The following is a 20,887-nucleotide window of genomic DNA, read 5'->3' as shown; positions in this document are numbered from 1 at the left end:
GATACGTGACCTGAAAGATAAAACAGTGTAAAAAACTACCACACAGCAGAATAAAGAAAAAAAGAATGAAAAGAATTGAGGACAATCTCAGCGACCTCTGGGACAACATTAAATGGACCAACATTCGAATTATAGCAGTCCCAGAAGAAGACGACTAAAAGAAAGGGACTGAGAAAATATCTGAAGAGATTATAGTTGAAAACTTCCCAATATGGGAAAGGAAATAGTCAATCAAGTGCAGGAAGCGCTAGAAGTCCCATGCAGAATAAATCCAAGGAGAAACATGCCAAGACATATTAATCAAACTATGAAAAATTAAATACAAAGAAAAAGTATTAAAAGCAGCAAGGGAAAAGCAACAAATAACATACAAGGGAATCCCCATGAGATTAACAGCTGATCTGTCAGCAGAAACTCTGCAAGCCAGAAGGGAGTGGCAGGACATATTTAAAGTGATGAAAGGGAAAAACCTACATAACAGGATAACTCTACCCAGCAAGGATCTCTTTGAGATTCCACGGAGAAATTAAAACCTTTACAGAGAAGCAAAACCTAAGAGAATTCAGCACACCAAACCAGCTCTACAACAAATGCTAAAGGAACTTCTCTAGGCAGGAAACACAAGAGAAGGAAAAGACCCACAATAACAAACTAAAAACAATTAAGAAAATGGTAATAGGAACATACATATTGATAACTACCTTAAGTGTAAATGGATTAAATGCTCCAACCAAAAGACACAGACTGGTTGAATGGATACAAAAACAAGAACGTATATATGCTGTCTACAAGAGACCCACTTCAGACCTAGGGACACATACAAACTAAAAGTGAGGGCATGGAAAAACATATTCCATGCAAATGGAAATCAAAAGAAAGCTGGAGTAGCAATTCTCATACCAGACAAAATAGACTTTAAAAAAAGACTATTACAAGAGACAAAGAAGGACACTACATAATGATCAAAGGATCAATCCAAAAAGAAGATATAACCATTGTAAATATTTATGCACCCAACACAGGAGCACCTCAATACATCAGGCAAATCTGAACAGCCATAAAAGGGGAAACTGACAGAAACACAATCATAGTAGGGGACTTTAACACGACACTTTCACCAATGGACAGATCATCCAAAATGAAAATAAATAAGGAAACACAAGCTTTAAATGATACATTAAACAAGACGGACTTAATTGATATTTATTGGACATTCCATCCAAAAACAACAGAATACACATTCTTCTCAAATGCTCATGGAACATTCTCCAGGATAGATCATATCTTGGGTCACAAATCAAGCCTTGGTAAACTTAAGAAAACTGAAATCGTATAAAGTATCTTTTCCAACCACAATGCTATGAGACTAGATATCAATTACAGGAAAAAATCTGTAAAAAAATAAAAACACATGGAGGCTAAACAATACACTACTAAATAACCAAGAGTTCACTGAAGAAATCAAAGAGGAAATCAAAAAAATACCTAGAAACAAATGACAATGAAAACATGACGACCCAAAACCTATGGGATGCAGCAAAAGCAGTTCTAAGAGGGAAGGTTTTAGCAATACAATCCTACCTCAAGAATCATCTCAAATAAACAACCTAACCTTACAGCTAAAGCACTTAGAGAAAGAAGAACAAAAAAACCCCAAAGTTAGCAGAAGGAAAGAAATCATAAAGATCAGATCAGAAATAAATGAAAATGAAGGAAACAATAGCAAAGATCAATAAAACTAAAAGCTTGTCCTTAGAGAAGATAAACAAAATTGATAAACCAATAGCCAGATTCATCAAGAAAAAAAGGGAGAAGACTCAAATCAATAGAATTAGAAATGAAAAGGAGAAGTAACAACTGACACTGCAGAAATACAGAGGATCATGAGAGATTAATGCCAATAAAATGGACAACCTGGAAGAAATCGACAAATTCTAAGAAAAGCACAACCTTCCGAGACTGAACCGGGAAGAAATAGAAAGTATAAACAGACCAATCACAAGCACTGAAATTGAGACTGTGATTAAAAATCTTCCAACAAACAGAAGTCCAGGACCAGATGGCTTCACAGGTGAATTCTATCAAACATTTAGAGAAGAGCTAACACCTATATTCTCAAACTCTTCCAAAATATAGCAAAGGGAGGAACACTCCCAAACTCATTCTACGAGGCCACCATCACCCTGATACCAAAACCAGACAAAGATTTCACAAAAAAGGAAAACTACAGACCAATATCACAGATGAACATAGACGTGAAAATATTCAACAAAATACTAGCAAACAGAATCCAACAGCACATTAAAAGGATCATACACCATAATCAAGTAGGGGTTATCCTAGGAATGCAAGGATTCTTAAATATATGCAAATCAATCAATGTGATACCCCATATTAACAAATTGAAGGATAAAAACCATATGATCATCTCAATAGATGCAGAAAAAGGTTTTGACAAAATTCAACACCCATTTATCATAAAAACTCTCCAGAAAGTGAGCATAGAGAGAACTTACCTCAACATAATAAAGGCCAAATACAACAAACCCAAAGCAAACATCATTCTCAATGGTGAAAAATGAAATCATGACCTCTAAGATCACGAAAAAGACAAGGACGTCCACTCTCACCACTATTATTCAACATAGTTTTGGAGGTCCTAGCCAGAGTGATCAGAGAGGAAAAAGAAATAAAAACTGGAAAAGAAGAAGGAAAGCTGTCACTGTTTGCAGAAGACATGATCCTATACATAGAGAACCCTAAAGATGTTAAAAGACAACTACTAGAGCTAATCAATGAATCTGGTAGCAGGATACAAAATTAATGCATAGATCTCTTGCATTCCTATACACTAATATTGAAAAATCTGAAAGAGAAATTAAGGAAACACTCCCATTTACCACTGCAACAAAAAGAATAAAATACCTATGAATAAACTTACCTAAGGACACAAAAGACCTGTATGCAGAAAATTATAAGACACTGATTAATTTCTTTAGAAATTAAAGATGATACAAATAGATGGAGAGATATACCATGTTCTTGTATTGAAAGAATGAACACTGTGAAAATGACTATTCTACCCAAAGCAATCTACTGATTCAATCCAATCCCTATCAAACTACCAATGGCATTTTTCAAAGAAGTAGAACAAAAAATCTTAAAATTTGTATGGAGACACAGAAGACCCTGAATAGTCAAGGCAATCTTGAGAAAGAAAAATGGAGCTGGAGGAATCAGGCTCCCTGACTTCAGACTATACTACAAACCTACAGTAATCAAGACAGTATGGTACTGGCACAAAAACAGAAATATAGATCAATGGAACAGGATAGAAAGCCCAGAGATAAACACATGCACATATGGTCACCTTATCTTTGATAAAGGAGGCAGGAATGTACAGTGGAGGAAGGACAGCCTCTTCAATAAGTGGTGCTGGGAAAACTGGACAGGTACATGTACAAGTATGAGATTAGATCACTCCCTAACACCAGACACAAAAATAAGCTCAAAATGGATTAAAGACCTAAATGTAAGGCGAGAAACTATCAAACTCTTAGATGAAAACACAGGCAGAACACTCTATGACATAAACCACAGCAAGATCCTTTTTGACCCACCTCTTAGAGAAATGGAAATAAAAATAAACAAATGGGGCCTAATGAAACTTCAAAGCTTTTGCACAGCAAAGAAAACCGTAAACAAGACGAAAAGACAACCCTCAGAATGGGAGAAAATATTTGCAAACGAAGCAACTGACAAAGGATTAATCTCCAAAATTTAGCTCACACATATCAGGAAACCAAACAGCTCATGTAGCTCATACATACCAGGAAACCAAACAACCCAATCCAAAAATGGGCAGAAGACCCAAATAGACATTTCTCCAAAGAAGATATACAGATTGACAACAAACACATGAAAGGATGCTCAACATCACTAATAATTAGAGAAATGCAAATCAAAACTACAATGAGGTATCACCCCACACCAGTCAGAATGGCCATTATCAAAAAATCTAGAAACAATAAATGCTGGAGAGGGTGTGGAGAAAAGGGAACCCTCTTGCACTACTGGGGGAAATGTAAGTTGATACAGCCACTATAGAGAAGAGTATGGAGGTTCCTTAAAAAACTAAAAATAGAACTACCATATGACCCAGCAATCCCACTACTGGGCATATACCCTGAGAAAAACATAATTCAAAAACAGGCATGTACCACAATGTTCACTGCAGCTCTATTTACAATAGCCAGGACATGGAAGCAACCTAAGTGCCCATCGACAGATAATGGATAAAGAAAATGTGGCACATACATACAATGGAATATTACTCAGCCATAAAAAGAAAAGAAATTGAGTTATTTGTGGTGAGGTGGATGGACCTAGAGTCTGTCCTACAGAGTGAAGTAAGTCAGAAAGAGAAAAACAAATAACGTATGCTAACACATATATATGGAATCTAAAAAAAAAAAAAAAAGGTTCTGAAGAACCTAGGGGCAGGACAGGAATAAAGACGCAGCCGTAGAAAATGGACTTGAGGACATAGGGAGGGGGAAGGGTAAGCTGGGACGAAGTGAGAGAGTGGCATGGACATATATACACTACCAAATGTAAAACAGATAGCTAGTGGAAAGCAGCCACATAGCACAGGGAGATCAGCTCAGTGCTTTGTGACCACCTAGAGGGGTGGGATAGGGAGGGTGGGAGGGAGATGCAAGTGGGAGGAGACATGGCGATATATGTATACGTATAACTGATTCACTTTGTTATAAAGCAGAAAGTAACACACCACTGTAAAGCAATTATACTCCAAAAAAGATGTTAAAAAATAAAATAAAAGCCCAAATCCTTTATATTCAATTTTCTTTTTTTTTTTTTAGTTTAGTTTGATTTGGTACCTCTGCCTCTGCCTGTGTGTGCTTGCATGTTTGAAATGAAAACCAAGCTGTCTTCTTTGATCAGGTTGACTGTGAAAATGGACATACTATATGAGGCACCATTTCTGTGGCTTCTTTCTCTCTTTCATGTATAGGTCCTCTTAGTATATTAACTTTAAAAAGTATGTTTCTTTAATTAATTACTATAAAAATTGTTACAAATCAAACTAATAGGATTTTGCAGACTTTTTGAAAAATGTTTTCTTCTTTATGGAAACATGTATTTTGCAAACATTAACATTGACTTTAAATAATTACTACAAACAAAATTAAAAAGCATGGATGTCTTTGGCATTAGGCCAATTTATCTCTAACACATTATAACACTGATGTTGAATCCTATTTGTTAAGTGTGTCTTTGAAGCCATGAAACCTGATTGATTACCATTAAAGTGAACACAGATTGTGTTTAAAAAATGAATTCATAAAACAAAGATTTCAAAATGTTATACTAATCACTCCATATTAATAAAATGCTTGTTTATGACCTTCAGGATAGGCAACTTCAATAACAATTATCAGGCGTCTTTGTAGATCCAGAATGAAACCAAACTGATTATGATAATGACATACTATAGAATTTCATCCCCATATTTGCTTTTTAAGTATGGCATAAAATAACAGTATTTAATTTAAAGGGCATTAAATTCACATCATCTCCATAAGTATAGAGCCCAGTTTACAGATGACTACAATGAAGAAATCTGCTAGCAACCTGACTTTGGTTCTCAACCTTTTCTAAACTTATGTTCCTTGACACTATATGCTACATGGAATAGTAAAGACATCTGAATTCAAATATTTTGAAGAAATGTGTATTTAGCAACTGAATACATGCTAAAAGGAATAATTTACAGCAGCAGTTTCATTACATTTTTCTCTCCAGTTTTCTAGTTCCCATCTGAAATGCAATGATAAATACAGATATGGAACGTATTTACTACCTGGCAAAAAAACATGCTGATTGAATGGGCACACAGCTTCTGCCCTTAAATAGCACATAAGCCACCTTGTTGCCTATGTGGGAAAATCTTGCATTTTAGGATGATGTTGAACACTGAAATGGAGTACCTACAAAAAGTTGCATTTTACACTGTCCTTCCTCTTCTTTTCGAAATTATGTACATCTCTGTTGCCTAATGTGTAGGTAGCAAAAATATTAAACACATACCACTGAAAATCACTAAATAATACATAAAATGTAGCAGTAAGTGTACATTTACATTTTGCATTTGATTTCAACTGGGCCATAATTTCTCTGCTGTGCTGTACCTTTTTCCTGTTTTAAGATTGCTGTAATAATCTGTTCAAGGTCACGAGTCTCTTAACAAAGTTTCAACTCTGATGATACATGCATAAGCCAAAGTCTATTGAAAATGAATTAAATGGGACATTAATTACTTTTTGTGCAAACTGCCCACCTCAATACCCATTGGCAGATTATGACTGTAATAAGACTTATTTACCTGCATGTTATATCTATAATTTTCTTCGAAAACTTAGACCTGATTTATAAAGACATGTCAGTGGATTTGTTTTTGTTTCTGTTAGTTGAAATCTACACATTCTTTCTATGGGTATTTCATAATGCTAAACAAAATGCATTCAGATATTGGAAGGCATCCCTGAAGTTATACAATCTCTACCCCTTCAAATCCTTTATTTTTGAGGACTAATAATAAGATACTTCTGTTATTGCAAATAAATTTGTTTCAGCTGCAAATTTAGAATAAAATGCAACACCGAATTTTAGTACAGTTAAGATACTCTATGAGAAATTTTTAAATGACCTATTTTTGGAGCACTCTTGGTTTTTTGATTTATATCTCATTTTTTTTTTTTTCCTCTACAGGAGTCTGTCCTTCAAATAATTTAAAATTTAGCTACCATTTGAGGATGTACTTCTAAAAGTAACATTGTATTAATCATTGGAGCCTAAAATTGAATGTAGAATATTTTTAGGCTCCCATTGAAACAAACGTCAAAAAATCATTTATTCAAAGTAATCATTAAAACTGAAACATGAGCTTCCATCTGTGAATATTTCAGCTGATAGAGAATTCAAAAAAAATTCACTGTAGTCTGAGGTGAGAAATTAATGCTGAGTTAATTAGAATCCCAAGACAGCTAGCGTTAGAATTTCAATGCTGCTTTCATTAATTAGCAATAAGATGTTTCCTTTGCATTTTTGTGTGTGACGAAGGACCCAGAGAGGGATTCTTGGAAAGATGAGTGCAGTGCAAAACTGCATTGCAATGCTGAAGGTCTTATACATCTTGAAGTCAATGATTCTCAAAGAATCATCTTAGGACAATGAAGCAGGCAAGCCCTTAATTAATAATCTTTTATCTTATTTTATAAGTTGTTGCAGGAGACAAAGAGCTTTACATGTTTTAAGTGTGAGCCGTGTCCTGGAAAATAGTTTGTATAAGTCACTCCCATTGACCTGAAAAGAGTCATGTGTCCTTTAGACAGATAATTGTCTTAAACAAGGTGAGATAAGAGGCAGCTGATAAAAATGTAAACAGAGTTGGGAAATTTGCTTTTAGGAGGTTGTTCTGAATATTACTGATCTCCCTCTTCTCAAAAAAATTAAGTGACAGATAAAATTCCAAATGGAGTCATGAGAGAGAGTTTTTATGTCTCAAATATCAGGCAGGAATTCAAGCGCAGAATTAAGACATTTTCTATGAAAATTAAACCAATGCTTACTATTTGCACGAAATATGCAGTTCCTTTTCTCTTTGTTGATCCATTAGGTACAAGAAAATGCATTTACAAATCTATTTCTTTCTTCTCTTTTTTTTTCGGGTTAAATGCTCTGTTTTTCTAAGAACATTATGCAGGTTCTAATTAATTTAGATACTATTTGAAGAAGGGGAAGTGGTTTTTCTTAATTCCTCAGAGAAATAAAGCATAATTTATATCCAGATTTTAGGAATTAGTTGTTAATGATGTATATATGTTTCTAGGACAATATTGGTTATTCCTCTTGCAAAACTGAAAACAACGTTTTAAAAAAAGCAGCACACAATTGGAGTTTTTAAAAACAAAAAACTACATAGCACAATAATTGTAAGACAAAAACCTACTCTAGCTTAGAAAAGAGCTAATTTTTTCTGCATATTTGTCATGGTACATTTAAATTATAGTTTTAATAAAATACATCTTTAGATCAAAGCTGGAAGAAGACATCAGTAGTAGATCAGTGTATTCCATTTTTCTTCTGGATGATGGATGGTTTATGTTTTTCGTATTTCCACAGACCGTTTAATTCAGTATCATTTTACTCCTCCAGTACATATAAACACGAGTGCTGGTAGACAAAAAATATCCTTGAATCCAACAGTGTTTTGGAATATTCATCAGCTTAGTAAATCCATGCAGTTTAAAACTTCTAGTTCAATAAAATGGCTTTGCTGATGCAGTTTTTCTTCTTTAGATGGCAACATGGCAAATGACATTTTTATTTCTCAGGCAAAGAAGAAAGCAAAACCTGTATAGTGAAATCTCATAGGAAACATTAAGTCACTAGTGTGAACATCTGCATTCACCTGACCTCTATTAAGTGTTGGTATTAGGAAGAAAATCTGTTAGTAAAGTTACTCATGGACTTAATTTATAATTGGTGGAACTCAGGTGCACTTCCCACCATTGTAAACATCCACATAATGCCATGAAAAAAGTTCATGTATATTGCATTTTTTCCAGTTATTGTCTAGGCAAGTTTCTACTTGTTTGAGGTTTCTAGAGGTAATGCAGCTCAGACACTCCTGGGTGCCCTCTCAAATTCGTGGGTCCTCCTGTTTCTACCTTTCTTATTTTCCTGTAAGTGCTTCCATTTGTTACTGTTCCCTTGGGTATGTCCTGGCCTTTGCCGACGCTGTTTTCGGTCCCTTTTCCAAACTTGTTCGCAGAACTCATCCATTGTGTTCAGGTTGGGGTGGTTGATGAGTTGCATGAAGTCTCTGTACCAGACCTTCTGGCTAGGTGTCATGCTGTTGGAAATTTCTTTGGTCTTAGAGCCATCTCCATCATCATCTTTATGAAGAAGTTCTTCCAAATGCTCCGTGTCGATGACTTCCAGGGTCACTTTAAGAAGGGTTTGCATGAATCCGTGTTCCACGGCATGACAGAGGTAATTGCCTGAATCCTTCCGCTGCAGACTACGCAATAGAAGGCCTTGTTCGGTCCTAATGATATGATCATCCACTCTGATCTAGCAAAAGACAAGATGTAGTAAAATCATACATATTTACAAGAAATATAGGCTCCAAAACTCTGTCTCAGCAAAAATTTAGACTGTGTACTGAGACACATTTTCACAGTTAATAAAATTTCTAGTTTAAGAGAAATGACTGCATTTTCCTATCAGGGAAAAGAGTTATACATTTCTTCCAATTGTTTTTAAGAAGCACTGCAAAACATTGCTGTCTATTGTCTTAATAGAATTTCTCATAATAATTTAAAGTAAGCAAGATAATGGGATGAAAGGACAAAGATATACTTTATAAATTTGAAATAAGCTATATAAATATAGGAGAAAGTTAACATTGAATACTGGAATTGGAAATATAGAAACATGATACTAGAGAACAATGCAGCATTAGAATAAATTTATAATAAGGTTTGAAAAATAGAATAAGTTCAGCAGTTGAGCAACCAGAAAAAACATGGGATTGCATGCTTACTTATTTATTCAATTTCCTAAGTCTTAGATGTGACATGAAGATAGGCTATTTAATATGTCTAACCTCACTTTTATTTTGCATACAGTTTACAAAAGAGATCTCTGAAAGCCACAGCTGGTAATATATAAAATCAACCTTAACATTTATATGATGTGATTACATGTTTGAAGACTGCTTCAACTGTCAAAAGAGATAACAGAAGGACTTTTACTTCTACATTCAGATTATGTTTGTAAAATTGTCTGCACATTGTACATTCACAAATCACCTACATACTATGGTTACCCTATTTAACACTTTTTAAAAAGTTTTAAAGGCTCAGAGTACTCACTGAGATTTTCTATGTATGTATTTTTAAAAATTTTAGAGAGGAATAAATGGATCCACAGAGGAGGAAGATTTGTGTGAAACTACATGCACAGTTCACATCAGAGTTCATAACTGGACCTCAGATCCTTTATCCAAAATCTACTACTCCTTTCCCTTAACTGCCCCTTCCCATTTGAGGAGGAAGTTAATGGAGAAAGGAAAACATGTTTGGAGAGCAGAATTAATTGAACAAAAGTTAAAATTAGTAGAAGGATTAGATTTTTTTCTTGTATATGAATGTAGATAACATAATTGTTTTGCAGATAACTCCAGGAAGAAAAAAGAAGTCTCTAAAATATATCCCCAAACAGCTTCTGAGACAAAACTCTTACCAGTTCACCTTTGTTTCTCTAACTCCTATCACAAAGCCTGTCATAAAATCAGCCTTCAATGAATACTTGTTTAATGAATGAGTATTGGTATGTTAAGAAAAGAATAAATATTCACTACTTTTTTTTCCCCTCTCAAGTCAACCATGCTGGGGTCACTTAACAGCATATGTCATATAGAATTAATCCAGGCAGTTTCTTTCCTATACCTCTTCTTTTCGCTCTTCATTTCGCCTCTGGAATTGCCAATAGACCAGAGCTCGCTGTGATTTTGGACTGCATTCCAGGAACGTGCTACTATTTTCTACTCCATAGATGATTCTTTCTTCAAAGCTGTGGCCATGGTGATTATCTGGCCGGTGATGAGGAAATGAAATGAGAAAATGTTAGAGAAGTAAACTCAACTTTCCAAAGTATTTATTCAGAAATTCAGGAGATGAATTTGTTGCCAAGTTGGAAGTCTTTTCCAATTTGATTGAAGATGACAGAAATGACAAGGTTTCAGAATTCAAGTGTCTACTAAATAGACTAATTATTTCAGTATGGGTTATATAAAGCATATACAGAGATTTGTCTACCAGAAAATAGCATTACATTAACAAAATCAGTCATGTGTGCAGTATAACTATACATTTATATGCCATGATAATACTCTCCAAGATATTATTTTCATTGTAAAACTCTATGCCCTGACTAATGGTGCCAGTGAATTTCTGCCACAATTCTCCAGCAGAAAAGTTATTCGATTGGGTTTTTGGAAATAAGAGTCCATTTCTGAGAACTTAATTTTGCCTTTTTGTGTTTGTTTTTCATCTGTAAAATTAAATTTACCAGCCAGTAATATTTATCTAGTATTTTACAGAAGGTAGAGTTCAGGAAGTTTATACTCCCCACCAACAACCCTTAAATAATCCACAAGTTTGATCTGAAGATCAATTGGTGTGAAATGTTTGGGATGGTTCAGAAGAAAGATGCACAATTATAATGCAATGTGGTTTCAATTGTCCTTATTTTAAAATGACACATCTTTTATTATTTTCAAGAATTAGGCTAAAGAATATGGCAAGAGTATGTAATAAAACGCAGCAATAAGAAATTCTGTTTCCTGATTAAGTTTCTATTATTTTACCCTTTATGTAACCTCCTTCAATGTGGTAAATGAAACACAGTTAAGATCAAAAGTACGACACGGGGTGTCTAGGTAAAACTCATTTAGAGAAGAAAAACTCCTTGTTATCTTGTTTAATCCTGTTTCCATTATGACATCCTGTACAATCTGGAACTCATTAAATTAATTTAGAAAATAATAAATATATTTTCACATGCACAGAGGGCTGACAGTGTAGACAGATGAAAAATTTTTGCTTTCTTCTTCAAACTCAGCTAGATTTTTAATTAAAAAAATGTTTCCCCCTTTTTTGCATCACTTTGACAGTTTTACTCTTGTTGTAACAATCTGAGTACTTCTGTCTGTCACAGACAGTATGATTTGCTCTAAGTTTAAAACTTTCCCAAATCCTGCTTCCATCCAATTCCCATACACAGCCTATGGCCATCATCTCCTATTCTCACTACCTATAGTCAACCTTCTGCCTGAATTTGCTATCTCCAGGGATGTCAGTCCCAGTGCTTTTTCCTTTATTGTTCTAGGTGTGAAACAAAACTCTTCTAATATTGGGAAGTATCTGTCTCTTCTTATTTAAAAGATCAATACTCTAGAAATAATAAAAAACAGGAAATGACTGAAATGTAAAGAAACAATATTTAACTGATTCCAAGTCACAGCTTATTTCATGTTGGAGATATGTATATCTGCGTGTCAATATATACATGCACTATGGTAGTATTTTTCTTTTCCCTCTGAAATTATTAGTATATCTTTGATTGAATAGATATGGCACATGTTGCTGTGCTAGTTTGCAAGACATCTGCTTCCTTGGATAGAGATGAATTGAGTGTCTATGTCCAACACGAGCTGGGAGATCTGTGATTCAGGAGCTACCATGAATAATTAGAATGCCTTGTCACAGAGGTCTTTAGAGTTTACATAGAATGCATTTTTTTTTCTGCTAATGGTTGTGCAGTTTAAACTTATTTGATTTAGAAATTATTTTACTTGTAATATTATGCAACCTGAAAAAAGGTGGAAATTCTGCAATATGCAACAACATGGATGAAACTTGCAGACATGCTAAGTAAAATAAGCCAGTCACAGAAAACCAAATACTGCATGATTCCACTTAGATGAAGTATTTAAAGTAGTAAATACTCGTAAAAGCAGACAGTAGAATGGTGGTTGCTATGGGGTGGGGGGGAAGGGAAATGGGGAGTTGCTAGTCAATGGGTATAACATTTTAGTTATGCAAGATAAATGAGATCTTGAGATCTGCTACACAACATTATGCCTACAGTGAACAATACTTCAAATTTTGTTAAGAGGGTGGATTTCATGTTGTGTTCTGACTCCAATAAAATAAAAACATAAAAAAATATTTAATTAAAAAAAGAAATCCTATTACTTTTAGGAAGTAACTTTTCATTCAATATCTACATATTACTAAATCATAAGATATATGACAGCATGATAACACAGAAAAAAATCAGCTGGATTTAGAGACAAACAGTATGGTTATCCACCAGTATCTTCTGTCTTGCCAGCCATGCCTCTCAGGTCTAGTTTTCTTGTAGAAATTTATGATAATACTTGTCTCTCATCTAATTTGTCCAAGTTACTATAGATATCTATAGAAATCTAAGGTATAAATAAGTTATTGCTCTCAAACATAGAGACCTGTATAAATCCTTCAGTACATTAGTTGATACTCAGATAAGAAAAGCAATGTAACTTGTATAATAAGAAATAATAGAGCTTAATATAAATGAAACATCTATTAGGTACATTTTCAAAAAAGTCACTGTTTGTCTTCTCAATTAATTTAATCATTCTAATTGATCCACAGAGAGCTTTCTGTCACCTCTAGAGTCTTGGGAAATCTACTTAGTTTTTAGTTTCTCTCCAAGATCTCTGGTGACAGAAAATGTTTCCCAAAGCCCATTAAAGAAAAGAATTCTCTTAGTGGTAAATGTTTCCTGAATTTAAAAAATATTCATCTGTTACTTATCTATAGTAGAATCTAATAAATTTATACCAAGTTGTTTTTGGTTTAATATAGCAATAGGCCATGGACTTCAAGAAATATCATGACATTCAGATACTTTCCCACCTGAATAAGATAAGAAGCACAACTTGGTGTCTTAATAACTACTCTTGCCAATACGTTAAGGATTCATTCCCCTCTAAGTTGGCCCTTTCTTTCTCTCCTTTGTCGAAATTGAAAGCAAAACAAAATCTTCTAGTTAGTAAGCAGTGAAGCTAAAAGTCCTGTCATATTAACTATCAGTCTTAGTATGCAGAGGTACTACTCTCCTTCTTTGGTTTGAGAGTCTCCTACTGTATGTTCTGTTAGATTCTGCGACTGCCAAAAAATGGAAGAAACTAAATATCTTTTGAATACACTTGTTTCTCTTAATTCCTCTGCAGTAGAATGTTTCTATCATCAGCAACTTTTAATTTAGGACCAGAACTTTCATTTAAAGTGGCCTCAGCCAAGCATTCATATATTTGGGTGCTTTGACTTCACACCCTGTAAACATTTTTTCTGTTAATTTCTCCACACCTGATACCTTATAAACAGATACTCAAAAAATCTTATTTAATTTTAAATTTATTTTTATACAATTCTTACCAGTTACACTCCACTTACAGTTATTACCAAATATTGGCTATATTTCCCATGTTGTGCAATATATCCTTGCAGCCGATCTTACACCCAATAGACTACTGGAAGGCACTCAGTAAATATTCATTCCCTTTTCTGACCCTTCTATCCCAACCACTTGAGTAAATTTTGTACAACATAGGAAACATTAGGGGTCTAATAACAATATGTTTTTCTCTCTCTTCTTTTCTCCCTCCTCTCTTCCCCCCCATAACCCCTTTACCCCCATCTCTGTCTCATTCTTGCCCTCTCTTTCTCTCAAAAAAAAAATTTAACAAACAGGAACAACATTTTGATTCTTAACTTCTAAACTGATTAGATTTTCAATTTTTTGGATGCCAAATACACTATCATTTTGACTGTTATTAAAGCAAACAGCTCTGCATAGAAATGGTGGCATAGAATATAGCTGCACTGTAAGTATTTTTCAGAGCATATACTGTTGAACTCATAAATACACAATATAAATCAAAAGCTCACCTGAGAAAACATTGTTGATTCAAGATTTCCTGAAGGATATGAAATCTTGCACATACAGGTAAATCTAATCTAAAATCTCTCTCTGGATTATAGTTGAAACAAGAGCAGTTTACATGAAACACATTGTGTTAATCCCATAATTGATTTTATTGAATCCTGTTGAGTGGGGTCCCTCTGATCTATGTTGAGGGAACCCATAAGCAATACTCTATGGATTCGCTCACTGTGTTTATGTCCCAATGTTGTTGACTATGGTGTTCATCTTTGGGAAATTTTTCTAATGTTAGTTTTTAGGAATTATTGAGATTCGCTTGAACAACTGAATTTTTTAATGAACTTTGTGACTCACCACTTGATATTTCTCCCCCCACATTGGCTGAAAAAAACCATTAAACAAATTTATGTCTTACCCTTGTAACTTCTTAGTAAATATGTTCTTGTCACACGCCTGGTTTTGTTCTCTGTCAGTACATCTGCTTTGCCTGTGTGACATTATTGCTGCCTTTATCCTATCTTTGCTTTTAATCAAACAATTGCAAATTGTCTGAAATATATTAGGTCACTTATCAATTACAGACAGCATATACTTTTTATAATCCCCTTAAATATTTTTTGTTATTAAAATATATCTACATACAAATAATAGTACATTGTCTGGATACAGAGGTAGTCATAAATATGTGAGGTGATATTATTGTTATTGCTGTTCTTGTGATAGTTTCAACTGTTTATTCAAAAATTAAAATCCTTTATTGAGAAGCCCTAATGAGACAAATTATGAACTCCTTCCCAGCATCAATTCTGCTCTCTCACCCGTATCAAAAAAAAGTATTGCTTCTTCTGTGCTTTCAAAAAATCTCTTTTTACATGTATCTTTAGAGCACATGTAGTCTTATTTGTTACAATTTTTTATTAATCTGATTATCTCCCTCATACTGTGCATTCCACAATTTGGGCACAAGGTAGTCATAAACCCTTAGCTGATGTTTGCTGAATAGCAAATGCAGGTAACAGTTTACTCTGCATTTAAAAGCTGAAATCTCATGTAACTTTGACATTTTCAAGGCACAGAGTTATCATAATTACATAAATGATTAAGAGTTTAATCAATTAAAAATGGTATAGGGTTTATAACCCTCATTATGACAGAACACATTATTGCACTGTAAACATCTCAAGTCTTCTAAATTTGTTAAGTTTTATAATGTTATAAGAGTTGACTTGAGATATGGTGGAAGATGATGATGACTAATCAAGTGTACTCCAAAATCAAAAATTTCAAATATGGGATAATACGAAGAGAAAGATATTTGAGAAATTATATGAATGTATTCTCATATCTCCAGGGACACCTATATCTCTAAACGATGTCTATGCCAATAAGTAATTTTTCCAGAAAGAAAGCAATCTCATTGTAATCAATTTAAAACTACTTTTCATACTTAGAAAGCAATGATTCTGAATACAAACTTTTGTCATGAATATTACTAGTAGACAAGAAGGGTGAGTTGTTAAATTGGCATAATGAATTCTTATGGGTTGAAGTGAATAGTTAGAGCAAAATAATTGAGGACATTAAAATTATTTTTAAAGCATCACAGCGTGTTTGAATAACACATATTACAATATGTTGCAGCTGTTAATGACAAGAAATAATGTTTTTAAGGAAGCAATCTTCAATTAACCATTTCCTCTTTCAGTGGGATAATTTATGGAAATGAAATGAGGCTAATAAGCCAGAAAGAATGGGAGGAAAGAAAGAAGTTAAATAAATTGCTTCCTTTTGTAACAACAAAAAGTCAAGATATCCATCATTTGGCCAGAAATATCACGTTGCTAAAGGCCTTATTTAGTATTTGATTCTCTTCCAATATAGCAGAAACAGAAGGCATCACATTTCAGCTTTCCATTTATTTCACTCTCCATTTTAACCCCATAAATGTCTCCCAAGATTGAAATGCTAATAATGTAAGAATCTTAGGATATTTGATTTCATGTAGAAAAGACAGAGATAGGTGAGGTAGTGAACCATATATGTATTCAACTATTTGATCTCTGCTGTCATTTTTGATATTCTCACCCTTTAGGTTATTAAAAAGCTGAATTTCATAAATAATGAAACAATTTGGGAGAGGGAAAATAATTGCAAATTATTTTAAATATTTAGCAAATTCAATTAGTTGCCAAACTACATAAAGAGAAATCTAATTCCACTTGTTTTCATCACATTGTAATTTTAATATTTTACACTGTAAATTTTTTGCCAATATTATTCAATGTAAAAGGTCAAGCAAAGGAGGAAAGGAAATGTTGTCCACCAACTCATGGTGACACAGAAAGCTGGAGATATGCACTTCTTATTATAAACAACATTACTTAGATTTTTCTTACTGGATTCTGATTATTTTCTCCAGAAATACAAGTGGTACTTTATCAATAGAAAATACTCTAATTTGACTTCAAGTGGATGAATAATAAATATTTCCTAAAGTAGCAGTAGCTGAAAAGGCATTTCATGGATGAATCAATAACTCTTGGGAAGCTATAAAATATTTAAAAATAAAAAAAGAAGGGCTTCCCTGGTGGCGCAGTGGTTGAGTCCGCCTGCCGATGCAGGGGACACGGGTTCGTGCTCCAGTCTGGGAAGATCCCACATGCCGCAGAGCGGCTGGGCCCATGAGCCATGGCCGCTAAGCCTGCCCGTCCGGAGACTGTGCTCTGCGACGGGAGAGGCCACAAAAGTGAGAGGCCCGCGTATCGCAAAAAAAAATAAATAAAATATAAAAAGAAGACAAAAGTTTCACTCATCCTTAACACTCATCCTTGACATTCATGTATATTTTGGGCCTGACTGAATATTAAGATGGTTAACAACTGATTTAATAATCTTATATACTGTAGTGCACTTAACACAAATTTACAGCTATATAACAGGGGTACTAGTTGTTTATTCATCACAATAATGCTTAGTATAATATTTCTCCAGTGTTTTGTGTGATGCTTATACCAGCTAGTTTCTCAGTAAATGTTTGTTGCATGTGAGTTTGCATGCATACATGTGCCTAGAAATGTGTGCATATGTATTAAAGTCCATATGCTCAATACATCTATTTCTCAAGTGCAAAAAAGACTCAATTAATGAAACCTTAGAGAACATTTAAACTTATAATTTATCAAACTGCTAAAATAAATTTAAATTTTAAACTATTCTGTTTTATGCCCTAAATTAAGATCTGTCTCTGGTGCTGGGAAATAATTACCAAGCAGAATACAACACTTGGAATTTTACAATTCAAGGAGTTTCCAGCTTTCCTTGAATTCACAGATACCTGTGGATTTGTGTTTAAATGCTCTTGTCAGTGTATAGATAGGTAGATGGATAAACAGAGAGATATGACTAGGATATTTTAATTTTATTGTTCATAGGTAATTATTGTAGAGAGAATCGCTAGTATCTTATTTTTAAGGTATATATTGATTTAAAATACACAAATTAAATTGACATGTTTTGAAGTTAACTATGAAGCCATTTTAATAACGTGCTTAATAATCTTGGGATATCAGAGGCCTCAATGCTTCTTAGTATAGGGAGGGCTGAAACTCAATTATTTTAAAAAGCAACACCAATATGAAGATATCTACTGTACTATATAGTCTATATTAAATGTCTGATATGTTTTATTTTCATGACTTTATAGCAAATTCTTTACCAAGAAAACACGTATAATTTACATGGCAGAGTAAAATTACCATGTGAATTTACACCTTTAAAAATAAGGAAACATGAACTTTAATGTTCAATTTACCTTTTCCGAATAGATATGATAGATGATGGAAAACACCCATTTGCTGAAGTAGAAACCTTCCATAAACAATAAAAATACCATCTTGTATTTTATTTAATATGTTTACCTTATAAGTTTTGGAATTAAAAAATACAGCATGTTTAAGAACTTTTCATTTACAACAGTTAAATTATAGATGTATAAATTGGGTGATCTCTGATGACGTATTTAAAAGCTTTAATAAGGAACAATGATAGCACAAAATATTTGAAACCTCTTCTTATTCTTCTTATTCAGGTTGTGTGTGCAGGTCTTGCATACATGTGCTATGAATAAATGGATTATTGGCCTAACGTAATGTCAGAAGACTACTGTGGTGATGATTGATTTTCTCCAGTGAAAACAGTTTCAGAAAAGGTTTACAAAAGTTATGGAAGACACTACTATAGTAATTTCATTCTAGGATGCATGCTCCTTTATATTTTAACATCTCTGATATCAGAATGTCTTACAGTTGTTCTCCATCTGAGTTAAAGTTGCTTTCTTCCAGAAATAATTTGTTCTTACTTCTTCCAGACACGTGAGACCCTACTAAGCTGACAGCTCCTTAAATTAAAGTTTTGTCTGAAGCTTTTGGTCCACCCCGTTGGTGTGAATTCAGAAATTAAACCTTCATGAGGGCCACCTTTGTGGTTCAAGGAGTAAAACAGGCAAATTTCTTTGCTGTCTTCTTTCGGTTGGGAATTTATTTGTGAATTCAGAAATTAAACCTTCATGAGGACCACCTTTGTGGTTCAAGGAGTAAAACAGGCCAATTTCTTTGCTATCTTCTTTCGGTTGGGAATTTATTTCTCCTTTGTGCCAATACTGAAACATATTGCGTTCTGGCTTGATGCTGGGACCATATATTAGATTGTCCATTTTGGGCAGTTTTTCTCTCTAAGCAGTACATAAAATAATGGTGCATCTTACATTCAGTGACGTCTTAGACTTGATACAATTTGGTAATTTATTAAAGTTAGGGATTTTTTTTAGGACTGACATCAGCTCATCTATCAAATCTTGAGGCTTCTCTTGGGGCCAAATGCTCAGATTCATAGTTGGATTTTCTACATGTATAAAAGAAGCTAAAGCACAGACCAGATTAGCATTGCTCCAAAACACTAAATTTATAGCTCTGCACACCATAAAGATGACACTGCCAGAGATATTTTATGAAATTTTGGAACAATTTTGGAATGATTTCATTTAAATTATGCCAACTAAGACATAAATTGAGATGAACTAGTTGTGGAGATAATGAAGAAGGTTGAATTCTGCCAACATTTTACTGTGGGTTGTTGGAAAGGAAATGCATGTATGTAGAACAGCCAAGAGAACTATTACAAAGTGAAATTCAATGATGGCATTAATGTAGAAGTTAGGACGTAAAATACTTCAAAGATGCAAAAATCTAAGATGTTAATTTTCAAAAATTGTTACTTCTGGTATAGCTTTTTCCTTTCTGGACATGTAGATCATAATACAGCTCGTTTAGTAAAGAAGGAAGAATGAGAGGTAGTTTAAAGGTAAATTGACTCAATCACTTATGCTCTTGAATGCAAAGTCAGACAAGCTCCAATTCTGTGCACAACAGTTACTTTAGGAAAGGGAACATACTGGAGGTTTCTCGTTAGCATTGTGTATGAGTGAATGGGAAGACAAGAAGATCTGCTAGCAGATATATTTAGGGTTTTGTACTGAAATTTCCCAAGGCAAAAGGCTACCAGTGATGGGGGAGAGTGTGCTGGACCAAGGGGAAGTGGAGCTGGATTCTTCTGTTTCACCCGGTCCAGCTCACCATTAGTGCTGTCTTTACAAGAGAGCGAACAGAGCACTGAGTGTTAAAGGTTTCATCGAGAGTGAAATGTCTTCCACCTTAATTCTGAGTTATTTTATACAGTCCCTCTATTAAAACCTCAGGAGATGTAAAATATAGAGTTTTACACAATATGTTTACCATTACAGCTGGAACTGATGGTCCTGAAGTGTATAATTGGCTTCAGGTTGCTTAGCAGTTTCTGTGAAAACATCTCATATCTTTATATGTTTCCATATGAGCACATATATTTTATTCAATGTGAGATGGGACATTAGCAAGGCAACATACATGATTTAATAGGGCTGAGCTCTGGATTTCTGCCCATTTTACTGTCAAAGATTGACATCACCTATTCCAAGATAATTCACTGATTCCTAATGGTAAGACTCAGTCTGACCATATGGGAATGCCTGACTTAGTTTCCAAACATTTGAAATTTACTGTAATCTATGGTGTATATTTTTTATGTTTGGTCAATTAGCAAGACAAGCAGACAAGGAATAAAGAGGCCTTCAAAAAAGGAATGTTTTTACTACTGCAGAGCTTCTTGAACTATTTTACCATTTCCTCCCATATATCACAAGCATCTACTTGGGGTTGTTTTTATACACACACACAGACTCAGTAACATTGAAACACAGAAATTATTTTTC

General features: G+C 34.0%; 1 protein-coding gene across 2 annotated transcripts in view; it reads right to left on the bottom strand.

The window, feature by feature from the left end:
* Window positions 1-4,009: 4,009 nt before the first annotated feature.
* Window positions 4,010-20,887, bottom strand: part of SEMA3A (semaphorin 3A) — a 237,674-nt gene continuing 220,796 nt past the window's right edge. For both annotated transcript variants that reach the window (XM_089917757.1, XM_089917756.1), the window contains 2 exons: window positions 10,539-10,681; window positions 4,010-9,159 (listed from right to left, as the gene is read on the bottom strand). In XM_089917757.1, the coding sequence (XP_089773883.1) occupies window positions 8,704-9,159; window positions 10,539-10,681 (599 nt within the window). In that variant the 3' untranslated portion in view covers window positions 4,010-8,703. The remainder of the gene's footprint in view (window positions 9,160-10,538; window positions 10,682-20,887) is intronic.

The sequence above is a fragment of the Delphinapterus leucas genome, chromosome 9 (genome assembly GCF_059928025.1).
Source record: "Delphinapterus leucas isolate spDelLeu-1000000601 "Yukka" chromosome 9, BTC_Dleu_Yukka2, whole genome shotgun sequence".
Taxonomy (NCBI): domain Eukaryota; kingdom Metazoa; phylum Chordata; class Mammalia; order Artiodactyla; family Monodontidae; genus Delphinapterus; species Delphinapterus leucas.
This window is presented reverse-complemented; position numbering and strand designations above follow the sequence as displayed.